Source organism: Lonchura striata, chromosome 1A (assembly GCF_050655825.1).
Source record: "Lonchura striata isolate lonStrDom1 chromosome 1A, ASM5065582v1, whole genome shotgun sequence".
NCBI lineage: Eukaryota > Metazoa > Chordata > Aves > Passeriformes > Estrildidae > Lonchura > Lonchura striata.
The window spans coordinates 16,719,178-16,731,602 of NC_140741.1; the positions used below are offsets into that span (position 1 = coordinate 16,719,178).

Consider the following 12,425-nt stretch of genomic DNA (forward strand, 5'->3'; position numbering starts at 1 on the left):
TGGGTGATACTGTCAGATCTGACTTCCACAAGGGTCTGGAAAGGTTTGGCATAACAGGGCTGGGCACCAAGATGGAGCAGATGGAGCCGCAGCCTGGGCACACCCAGGTGGGAGTGGAGCCATTCCTGGGCACAGGCAGCCTGCTCCAGCACACAGCTACTCCTCTGCCACGGCTACAGATCATGCAACAAGCACATTCCCAGCTCCAAGGAAGTTTGTTGTTGTGGGAAGTTTGCTTATCTCCCTGTGGGAGATGTCTTAGGATCCCTGGACATAGCCCAGTTCATCACTCCTTGCCTCTTGTTTTCGAGACACTGGATTTTAAGCACAAATGCATTTGATGGGTTCCTAGTGCTCGTTGCTGTGACACTTTTGGTGTGGGGAAGGTGGCCATAGAAGCACAGAGTATCCTGAGCTGGAAGGGACCCACAAGGATCCCTGAGTCCAAGCCCTGAACCACACCATGTGCCTGAGAGCATTGTGCAAACACCTCTTGAACTTCATTTCTCTCTGCGAGAGGTTATGTTACAAAATAGTCAGTGCCCTTACCTAAGAAACTTCCTAGCTGAGTTGAGTGGTTGAAATTTTTATCATAGCCAAGATTGCTCTCCTGGGACACTGTGTTCTGCAAGCATTTCCTCTTGAACCTCAGGATACTCTTTTTCTCAGGGATTTTATGTGGCTCTGTTTAATTTCATATTGGGGGGTTGAAGCTCAGGGAACGTGGAGATTTTTTCCTCTGGTGCCTGTCTCTGACCTGCACAGAATTTTTGCCTGAGTTGGACAAAATCAGGATCTGAGGGGTACAGGCGGCTTGCTGGGCTGTATATTTTTCAGGCGGGCTTTTTTGTGCTTTCAGAAATGAGTTTTGTGTGAGTTGCCTATCCACGTCCTTCCTCGTTTCTACTTTAAGAACTGAACCAGAGAGAGCAGCTGAGCTTTTAAGAACACTTAAAACCAAACCCTAGAAGAAGCTTCAACAGCAGTTAGACACAGCTGTTTTACATTTTCCTGGTCTTTGTGTTTACAGGACAGGGTATTTGAAGTCTGCTCTAAGATGCAGCAAATGCTCTAGTGGGCACCTTAATGGGGATCTCTTCTGTTCTAATCTAATCTCATTTCTATTATAGATTCAATGTGTGTTACTACTCCAGGGTGTCAGCTGGCATGTTTTGTATAGAATTGAGTTGCTTTTATCCTTGAGACATTCAGAATTTTTAATTGAGTATCTCATACTACCAGAAGCAGCTTTGCATAAATCGGGCTGAAATTATTATTTTGTTAAATAAGGATTTTTTTCCTTATGTGTAGTTAAAGGTTTTCCTGTTTAGCAAATATATGTTACAGGTAATGAGCCTGTTTGTTTGTATACACTTAATAATAGACATATTGGAAAACTATCAAAGATAATATAGACAACATAAGAGTCGGTTTCTGTTTTCGGGGAGGTTTAGTTATGTTTACTGTCTCCTTGTCAGTTGTGCCTACTCTTCCCTCAAGTGGCAGTGGTTGGGACCAGGAGTGACAGGAAGCTGCAGTGAGGGACTCCAGCTTCTCTGCCACACCTGACATGGTTCTCTGAATGTGCTGGATGAGGAAAAGCACTCCAAGTCTGCAAGTTTCCAACCACAAATATGAAAAGGAGCAATTCTGAAGATTCTGGTTTGAAGCAGTATACTGTCTTTTTGCAATAAACAAACCAGATAAAGAAATGCTTACATACATTCCTTACTTACTATTAAATCTAATGCGTAGGGCTTATATAAGGCCTCCTGAGGTTATTAAAAATCCTTCCACATGTTCCATCCTGTCCTGAAATAATCTGCCTGTTGGAGCTTTGCTTTTGGGTCACATCTGTAGATGAATCAAGAGAGTTGTCCTAAATGTCATTCAGTTTTTATCTCAGATGCTTTAAAAGGAAAAAAAAAAACACTGAAGTGCAAACCTCAGCTGAACCATCACAAAATCCGAGCTTTATCTGCTTGACTTTATGTATTAAACCTTAATTCAGCTCAAGAAATATTAATCATGTATCCTAAAGAATGCCTATTACTGTCTGGATTTTCAATTAAAGCTTCATAAGCTTTGAATGAAAAAGTGCTGGAATTGCCAGTGTGTCAGCTCCGCCCCAGCCTTCCCAGCCACGGGTGATGTGTCTCTCCAAGCCTGGGGAGTTGTGTCCCTGAGGCACTGACACGGAAGGTAAATTGTCTGTAAAGACAGAAAGGAATCAGCCAGGCTGCATAAGGCTCTGATTTATAGGGAGCCAGCAGCTGATAACTCTTTTGAGGTCAGCACAGTTTGCATGAGAAAAGGAACAATAAAACTCTTGAGTCCCTTTTGGCCCTCCTCCCTCCTGCTGAAGGCAGGCTGCATGTGTAGTGTTGCTACATGTATTAACAAGGTATTTGAAATTATGAGGATGGCCTGTGTTCCCTGTATAACCATTCCTTCATTTCCTTACCCTCTCCAAAGATGTGCCCAGATCTTGTCTGTATTTTGTGAGAAGCAAATCTCCAGTGAAAGTCTGTATTTAGAAGTATCAGGATGGTTGTAGTTGCAGGGCAGTCTCTGTACCTGCTGTCCCCAATGACTACAGGTGGCTCCATTCTTCCCTCTGTGGGCTGCTGAGTCATGCCTCAAAGCCTCTTGGCTTTCACCAGTGCACAATGTGTGACTTCAGGGGAATTCAGGCCATCTCAATGTAGCCCATGTTGGTGGCTTTTTTGGTACCAGAGCTCACAAATCCTCAGCAGCATAGTGTGTTTTTGGAATATTTTTGTATATGCCTCAAGCTGAGCATGTCACAGCAGCCTGTGTGCACTTCCACTGGAATGTTAAGAGCAGAGCAGTTATCAGTGGTGTGTGTCCCTGTTCTTTCTTCTAATGTCACACCACAGACATGGTCTAGTGTGTTGTGATGTAGTGTGGACAGGAAATAAATTCATCCTGATTTGTGGAAGTGGAGAGCTGAACAGAGGAGGATCATACCAAGGTTTATGAGACTGCAGGTTTTACCCCTAATTATTTTGTTGCTTAATTGATGTTTTTTCTGAGTCTCTGTCACCTGTGGAAATAAAAAGTTTACTTTGATCATAGGAGTCTGTTAGTGGCTTATATTCCAGTGAGAGTATTTTCTACTTTACAACATCCAGGGCAAAACCTGCTGGTCAGAGGAGTGAGTGTACAATCCCAGAGAGTGTGGGTAGCAGGCTGCCAGTCTGTCCTCAGCAGAGGGTGGTGGAAGCCAAGGACAGTGACTGGCTCCCTGCTGTTCTCTTTCCAGTGTCTGCTGGAGCAGGACAGGTTTGGAGTGCTGTCCTCCCACGCTGCACAGCAGCTCTGGCCCTCACTCTGTTCTTTGGATCAAATAACCTGTGCCTTTACTTCAGTTTCTTGGCTCTTCTTTTCCACTGCCCTTAATTTGCGCTGCTGGTTGCTTCCTCCTATGTGTAGACCTCTGTTTTAATGGCCTGAGTGTCATTATTTTAAAAAAATTAGTTCTTCTATTGGAACATGACTTTGAGGATACTGCAGTCTTGAACTGTCAGTGACTACTTGCAGAGCAGAGTTTGCTTTGGGTTTGGCACGTGGTTGGTGTCTGAACATTTTCACAAATGTAATGCTTTACTCGTTTTTATTGCATTCTGAATTAAGACTTTGTGGTGATCCTCAAATGGTTAGTGAGCAGCTTAATTGCTTTTAACCCTTTCCCTGAGGAACTCTTCACATTGTTTTACTTTGTTCCTGAGCATCTTACCAAGCTGGATGATCTTTCTCACACTGAGCAATTTAAAGGCATTTATGAAGAAAAGTTCCTTTTCAAGTGTTCTGTAATACTCCTTTGCCCACCTCCAAATATCTTATAAAATTCCATGGGATGAGGGTTAAAAACATCTCCACAAAATAAGAAATGTGTTAGTTTTTAACTGGGATGAGTTCCTGACACAGGTCACAGTGTGGATCCATAAGAAGTTGTGAAACAACCAGGGAGATATCTTGGAATGGGAAACCATAGGTAGGAATCAAGCCCCAAATTCACAGGTGTTGGGAAGGGTTTAAAAAAGGGACAGCTGCTCAGAGTGCTTTAGAAGAACTATTGTGTGTGGAAGGGAGCATGGAGAAGGAGAATGAATGGAATTTTTTGTTATGATGGATTGTAGAGGAAAGTTTGGAAATTGCACAGAAAGGGGCTCCCAGCACTGATTGAATGTTCAAGTCATTCTTGTTACAAACAAGAAAGTTACTGAATCTTTGTTAATTATTTTACAGACTTCTGTTACATGGCATAGGAAACTTTGGAGTATCTCCCTGCCCCCATCTCTTTGTCCTTGTTTCAGCTGGAATGGAGTAGTTTTCTTCCTAGCTGGTACAGAGCTGTGTTTTGGATTTAGAATGAGAGTAACATGGATAACACATTGATGTTTTAGTTGTTCCTAAGCAGTGCTTACCCTGAATCAGGGACTTTTCAGAGTCTCATGCTCTGCCAGCGAGGAGGGGAGGCACAAGAGGCTGGGAGGGAGTGTGGCCAGGGCAGCTGACCTGAACTGGCCAAAGGGATATTCCAGACCATGGAACATTGAGCCCAGTACTTGAACTGGGCTGATTGCAGGGAATCAGTATTTTACACTTGCATTTTCTCCAGTGAAACCCACTGTTAAATTTTTAGGATGCCTACAGATTTTTCCTAGCTAAATAAAAGCAAGCAAACCATGTCACCATCTCTGGGTGTTTGTGCTTGGTTGTTTGTTTCAACTTCAGTTGTGTAGCCAAAGTTATGATGGCAGTTTTTGAAAGTGAACTTGTTGAAGAATAACTGAAATTGTAGTAAAATACTAGAATTATTGTAGATTCCAACTTGTTGGTACAAAGCAGAAATTCAGGCTTCACATAGCATTGGAAATGGGAAAGAATTAGTATAAGAGGAATAGTGTTAGATGAAAATGGACAGGCAATAGAGAGCACTTGCACAGGAAGGAGTGGGGAGTGGTATTCAGCTGGGATTGTGTACTTGCATTTGCTCTCTTTTTCTTTGGTCCGTTGCAGTTTGGTTTCAGACTTTAGTGTCTTGTCAGATTAGTAATGACCTTGTGGTGTACTTTGGTGATGTCATGGCAATAAAGTTGGGGAAAGAATGAGGTCCCAGCAAAGCTCATGCAAGGGGTTCCATTCTCTGCACACACCAGCTGGAGCAGCTGAGTGCTGTAATCTCTGCTGAAATGTAGGTCAGGCAGCTGCTGTTCCTGCAGAGGCCCTCTCATCTTTCTTCCAGCTCACCAAGTTTCCAGGTGTCCTGTTCTGTTCTGTCCCATACAGGGGGAGCACTGAAGGAATTGCTCATGTGTTGTGTCCTCCCTTTTGCTTGTAGGGAACAGTCTTCACTTTGGAATCCGAAGAGGAAGAGTACCCTGGGCTCATTGCAGAGGACAGCAATGACATCTACATCCTGACCAGTGACAACTCAGGGCAGGTGAGCCCCCCAGAGTCCCCCACGGTGACCACATCGTGGCAGTCGGAGGGGCTGCCCGTCTCCCTGTCGGCGAGTCAGAGCTGGCACACGGAGAGCCTGCCGGTCTCCCTGGGCCCCGAGTCCTGGCAGCAAGTGGCCATGGATCCTGAGGAAGTCAAAAGCCTGGACAGCAACGGAGGGGCTGAAGAGAGGAGCGAGAACAACTCTTCCAACTCTGACATTGTTCACGTGGAGAAGGAAGAGATACCAGAGGGGATTGAGGAAGCAGTGGTGCCAGCTGGCACTGCAGAGACCATACAGGCAGCGTTTCCAGAAACCTCTGCTTCTTTACAGGAAATAAAACCTCCTGAAATTGCTGCTGCTGAAAAAGCACATCCCTCCGCATTTCTGTGTACAAAGCAGGAGGAAAAGGGAAAAGCAGCTGAAGAGCTTGTTGAACCTGAAATCCCTGTGTTAAGTAAACCTGTCCCAAAGTTAGCCCCATCAGAAGAAAAGGCTGCACCAGAACCTGAGAAAACATTGCTTCCTGGGGGGAAAAAAGCAGAGAAGGAGGGCCATTTGGAAGAAGTAGAAGAGAAATCCTCAGCTGCGGAGGAGAAGCCTATCTTGTTGCCAGAAGGGAAATCCATACTGCTGTACGGTGGGGCTGCCGCAGTCGCTATATTGGCTGTGGCAGTCGGAGTAGCTCTGGCACTTAGGAAAAAGTAACAGAGCTCTCTTGAGGAGAAGGGAGGAGAGAAGAGAGCACATCCAATTTCTGTAGTTGTGTTACCTAAAGGTTGAGCTGCCTGCTGTTTAAGTGGACATTTGAGTAACTCAGTGGTGATGAGGTGATGAGGTTGTTCAATAAGCCTCCAGCTACGGACAATCATGTTTTTAGTAGAATCGGGGCGGGGACTGGTTTTTCGTGATTAAAGTATGGGGGTATTTTTAAAAAAAAAAAACAAAAAAAATCTGCAAATTTAAGAACTTAAAGTGCAGGTGCTGAAGAAAGGGGTGCTCATACTCTAGGAACTGGAACAAAGAATCCCCAGGGGAAGTGGAGAGCCAGCTGCTGCCAGCCCCTGGAGATTTTGGCTTCTCTGATTGACCGCTATTGCAGCTGTGCTGTCTTGTCACTTCCCGTTGCGCCCCTGAGCCCCTCCTAACAACATTAGCCAACCTGAGTCCTGTAGCGAGAGGCTGGTGTCCCTTTTGTCTCAGCTTCCTCTCAGGTACAGCACTGCTCCTCATAACCTTCCAGGTTCCTCCTAAGCCCCAGTGGGACAGTGCTTATTCTTACCTCTTGGCTCACACTGGTTTTGGCCCCTAACGTTTACTGGAGCCCCATCCTGTGAAGATGCTGCCTCTCTATAGCTGTAGTATCTCTGAGCATCCTGGTGTTCCTGGGGCAGAGGTGCTGCCCAGGAGGGTAGGAGGGACACTGCTATTTGCTGGTTTGAGAATCCATTTGCTCTGCTCCTGCCCAGCCCACTTTACTGCAAACCCTTCAGTTACCAGAGGTACGAAATTGATGCTGGACACGATGCCATCGGGATCACTACTCTGATATCTGGGGTATATTCAGCAAAAAGACAGCAAAACCGTGTGGAAGCAAGGCCAGTGCCTCAAGTGCAATTCAGATGTTCAACGCTCTGCTGTCCTGTGTCACGCTGCAGTCTGCATTGTCTTTCCCAAGTTAAGCACAGAGTGTATTTAGTCCTAACTTGGTCTTCTTGCCTGTGACAGAATCCTAGATATATAAAGCAATGGATTCTAGAAACTGAGCAAAAGAGCATTAAGCATCTCTTATCTGCTTGTTCCTGACCTGGCCCGGAGTGCTGTTCAGTGCAATTTCTTTTGCAACTGTGAATCTGTAATTACCTAAACTTACAGGTTCACAAATTATAAGCAAATTACTTTGGCAAAAAAGGTAATCCCCCTTCCTGCAGTCACAGCACTTGAGGTGTGTGTGGAGAGAAACCTTTCAATTATTGCCCTAGTCCTTAGTAGGGTCCAACTGCAAGTGTTCCTCTTCCAGCACGTTTGTGTGCCTGTCCATGTCCAACTGCAGCTGTGTGGGCAACACCTTGTGCTTCCCAGGCACAACTGTGGATGCATCTCTGAGGGTTGGTGCTGGCACTGTGGCTTAGACCAGATGGAGGAAGGTGAAAGGGAACTTGTGATAATCTAAAAAACGAAACATGATCTTATGGGGGAGCTTTCACAAAGCACAAAGACAAGGTACTTTTATTTCTAAATAACCATATCAAGAGTACATCTCCTGATGAGCCTGTTTCTTAAGGGATCTCAGAATGAAGAGATCTTAGCATATTCTCTATTTTAGGATATCCTTGCTGCATTTTCCTATCCCAGGATGCTGGAAAGTTAGTCAGAATGTGTCAGATTCTGAGGAATTATTTTTGTGTAAGCTTTTGTGAAATGGATTTTCTAGAAAACTTTGAACTATGTGTGTGTAAAGTTGACTATTAAGAGGAAGGGTTGTGTATATACTGCCACTATGGATTGAACTTGGGAACTCTGGAGTTCTGGACTGTACTGTTGATCATTGATTGCTCTTATTTCATGTGCAACATATAGCAGGTTGGCCTTATCAGAAAAAAAATATTGCAAAATGGAATTGACTTCTATCACATTGCAAAACAGAATTGACTTTTTTTTGCCATTGTCTGGTGCTCTGCTGGTACTCATTGCTGTGCTGTGTCTCCAGAAGGGGTGGCTGGGACCTCCTCATGCCATGGGCTCAGGGAATGGTACAGAGGTGAAGGGCAGCTTTATTGCTTGGTCAGTCAGGGCAGGGCTGCCCCTCTCTGGCTGCTTTGCTGTTGGCTTTGGGTTCTTCTCTGAACACTGCTGTGGGAGAGAATTATTCTTAACCTGCATCCCCTCCTTCCTGAGGACAATTAACCTGCTTTTGGTCCAGCCTCACCTCTAGCCACACAGCAGGTTACCCTGGAGCAGAGATGGATTCTGTGGACACTCTGCATAACTTGTGTACCAGTGTTGGGAGGGTGGAGGCAGGGCTGGTGTTACTTCATCTTCTCTGTGGATGGGGTTGTTTCAGTAGTAGTGTGAAGAGATAGAGGGCAAACAAGAAAAATATCCAGGCTGGCAAGGAAAGGAGTTCAAAACTTATTGCCTCAAGGAGCCCAGTGGGGCATGAAATAAAAATCTTCCATGCACAGCAGGGAGAAGGTGGCAGCAGTAGTAAGGAAAATAAATTACTTTGTTAGGTAATGGTCAGGCAGAAGCCTAGAGTATCTAGTGTGTTGCTACATTTCATGGAGCATCAGTTGCACCGTATGTTTTGGTTGCTTGGTCCTTTCTTTATAATGTTCTTTTCCTTCTGAGGTCTTTTAGCTTTGGCAAGTCAGCGAGAATTTGAATTGACCATGTGTTCAGAAAATTTATTGTATGAGTCTCTTTCCTCTGGGAACACTCCACTAGTTAAAAAGGTCAGCTGTGGGGTTGAATTCTGCAGAGTTTGGAGTCCTGTGGTCAGAGCTGGGGCAGGCCTTGTGGAAGGGGTGGGAAAACTCAGATGGCAGTGTTCCTACAGACCTGAGTGAGAGGCTGCTCTGTTAAGAGGTGTGAATTAGAAAATGGAAGTTTTTCTTCCCCCGTCTTCAAGTATAGTACAGTAACCTTAAACTGCAGGGTCCAGTTACCCTGCAAGGTGTGATGCAGACTCTCTCTAGTGGATCTCTCCTAGCTGGCAGAGGGAAGGCAGGAGCTATATACTTGCAAAAGGGCATATAGAATTACTTTCACTTGTGTTGCTCATCCCTTTCCCAGAAGTGCCTCAATATCTGTCCTCTAGTGGCCTGTACTTTAACAAAATATCTACCTTAGACCCATTCTGTCTTCACTTTATGCTTAGCATACCCTAAAGCTCAGATGCTGAAACAGCAGAGGGCTGGATCTGTGAAAAAAGTGAGAAGTACTTAAGGAACTGCAGTGGGCAGCATGCTCAATAAGGGGCTGTCAAGGGAAAGGCTCTCAAGATAAGGTGCAACTTAAATTGAGCTGTGATTAATTCTAAGCTGTGTTTAGTTGGGCATTGTGGCACTGCAGGAACAAGAGGCTGAGAGCAAAGACAGAATTCCTCCGTTGCCCAAAAGCTCAAAGTGCAGATACAGAGCCATGTCCCAGCCAGTTGCAGTCTTGTGTGCAGGGTGGAGCCTGGTGATGTCTGGAACTGTGATGTGGGGCAAATCAGCACTACAGGAATCCATCCTTGCTGTTTGTGAGGGCTTCATTTTTCACTCTGACTGTGCTCAGGCAGCTGCAGCTCAAGTGCCAGGTGGAAGCTGCAGTGCTGAGTGCTCTTACACAGGACAAGTTTTGCTGCCAGAATCCCATTTCCTTCCTTCCCCATAGTACTGATCACAGCTAGGCTAAAACTTTGGACTGGATTTTTAAACTAATCAATGCTTTCTAATGGCCACAAATGAAAAGTTTAATTAGTACTAAACAAGCAAGCTGCTGAAGTTTGGTCTTCTTTCATTTTAATGATTGTAGTAGATAAAGTAATCTGAGATTATAAATCTTCCCTATATTTAATGTCAGTTACAGGATTATGGCAGTACTGGCAAAGCCCTAGTAAAGTAGATGTTGCTATTCTGGGAAAAAACTAGAAGTGCTTCTAGCTCTGCAGTGACTCATTCACTAAGCCGGAGCAAGTTCCTGTTACAGAGTTTCAGAGTGTAATTGCCAGAATCTTTCGCTGCGAAATGGGGGGGTGGGGTGGAGAGGTGCACATGGCAGGCCCAGGTGTGATGCCTACAGGAATCAGGAAGCTCAGGGCTTCAGGAGAATGTCATATTCTGGGCTCTGTTTGTGTCTGCTCATGTTGGAGCACAATGGGAGAAAGTGTTCCCAGTGAAAAGTTCCTGGTTAGTATCTTTATTGATGATCTGGATGAGGGGATGGAGTTTAGCATTACCAGATTTGCAGATGACACCAAGTTGGGTGCAGGTGTTTCTCAGCTGGAGGGTAGGAGGGCTCTGGGGGGACCTGGATGGGCTGGATCCATAAGCTGGGTTCAGTGATGAGAGGTTCAACAAAACCAAGTGCCAGGTCCTACTCTTTGGGCACAACCCCTTGCAGTGCTATGGGCTGGGGACAGAGTGGCTGGACAATGGCCAGGCAGGAAGAGACCTGGGGGTATGACTGAGCCAGCAGTGTGCCCTGGTGGCCAAAAAGGCCAATGGCTCCTGGCCTGGATCAGGAATGGTGTGGCCAGCAGGACCAGGGCAGTGATTCTTCCCCTGTACTTGGCACTGCTGAGGCTGCACCTCGAGTGCTGTGCCCAATCCTGGGCCCCTCAGTTCGGGAGGGATGTTGAGGTGCTGGAGGGAGTCCAGAGAAGGGCAGCAAGGCTGGTGAGGGGTCTGGAACACAAATTCCAGACAGGGAGCAGCTGAAGGAGCTGGGGGTTTTCAGCCTGGAGAGGAGGAGGCTCAGGGGACACCTCACTCGACAAATACCTGAAATGAGGGAGTAGCCAGGTGGGGGTCAGGCTCTTCTCCAAGGCAACAGCAACAGGACAGGATGACACAGCCTGAAACTGTGCCAGGGGAGGTTTAGTCTGGGCATTGGGAATTTCTTCACAAAAAGGGTGACCAGACATTGGAATGGTGTGCCCAGGGAGCTGGTGGAGTCACTGTCCCTGGAGGTTATTAAAAAGGCTGGATGTGGCACTCAGTGCCATGGTCTGGTTGGCAAGGTGGTTTTTGGTCATACACTGGACTCAATCTCAAAGTCTTTTCCAAACCTAGGTGATTCTGTGTAACATGGAGGTGTGAGGCACAATATCTGCTCTACCTAATCAGGGCAAAAGCTTGGACTGCTTAATTTCAGAATGAGGAAGGTTGCAAGAACAGGATTGCTTTGACTTACGTATGTACCTATGCTTTAGAGTGCAAGCTTGGTATTACCATTAAAAAAAAAAAAAAAAAAGAAGGGGGGATGTTTATAAAATTTAACCTAACACTACTTGACTCAGGTAGAGCAAGCTCTCAGGCCCAGAGGGAGCAGAGGCCGCAGGGCCAGGTCTAGGCAACAGAATTCAGTTTGTGTCTGACACAGTAAAGGTACCTGAGCAGGACTTGGCTGGGGAATGACATCAGCTTGGAAGGGTCAGTAGTGTTAAGTGCAGAGGAACCATAACACATCACTCAACTCCATCTCCTTAAGTTAAGAAACTTTATCACTTTTTTTCTACTTTGAGCTGACCTGCTCTCAGTCTCTTGGGTAGGCTGACTTGCTTACTCCAAGCTAGAGGTCTGTGGTCATGCTGCAGAAGTGGGGGAACTCCTGTTGGCTTCCAGTGGAAGCTGCTTTTGATCTCCCTGCAGTATCTGCAGGGCAGGCACAGGACACTATCGATGTGGACACAACAAACTGCAGAGGATGCATCTTACTGCTGTACCTTTAGGGGCTTTGTCCTCAGTTTTAACGTGCAGGATAAGCTTTTATTCAATTGTAAACTTAAAAACCCACTCAGACCAAAAGAATGACACTTGATTTGTTAAGTAGCAAAGACTAATGGGACTGACTCTGAAGCTGCAGTTTAGGGGATCTCTTCTGCTAGGCTTCTGCTGGGTGTAAGCAGGGATTTTGGATTCTGTTCTCAAGAGGCCTGCCTAGGGGAAGAGACCCTGACTGGTCCTCAGGTCACCCATTATCCCAGGAACTCATCATACTGTTCCTTCCAATGTGCAAGTGCAGCCCTTTTGGGGAAAACTGTCTAAAGCTTCTTGTGCCATTTGGTTAATAAAAGTGTTTCCACCTTGACAAAGTTCTTTCCAGCTTCATTGTTCAATATTCAGTTCAAGTGAAGGGGTATGTACATTCTTTCCCTCTGCTAATGGGACACTGCTGTAAGACCATGGCCCCAGGTTGCACTTTAATAAATGGTACAGTTTTCAAAAACAACACGTAGTTGTTCTAC

General features: G+C 45.6%; 1 protein-coding gene across 2 annotated transcripts in view; it reads left to right on the forward strand.

Annotated features, from left to right (window-relative positions):
- The window catches only part of BCL2L13 (BCL2 like 13), a 38,717-nt gene extending 26,308 nt beyond the window's left edge, over positions 1 to 12,409 (forward strand). For both annotated transcript variants that reach the window (XM_021552059.3, XM_085570037.1), the window contains one exon: positions 5,369 to 12,409. In XM_021552059.3, coding sequence (XP_021407734.3) covers positions 5,369 to 6,178 — 810 coding nt within the window. In that variant the 3' untranslated portion in view covers positions 6,179 to 12,409. The remainder of the gene's footprint in view (positions 1 to 5,368) is intronic.
- Positions 12,410 to 12,425: the final 16 nt, after the last annotated feature.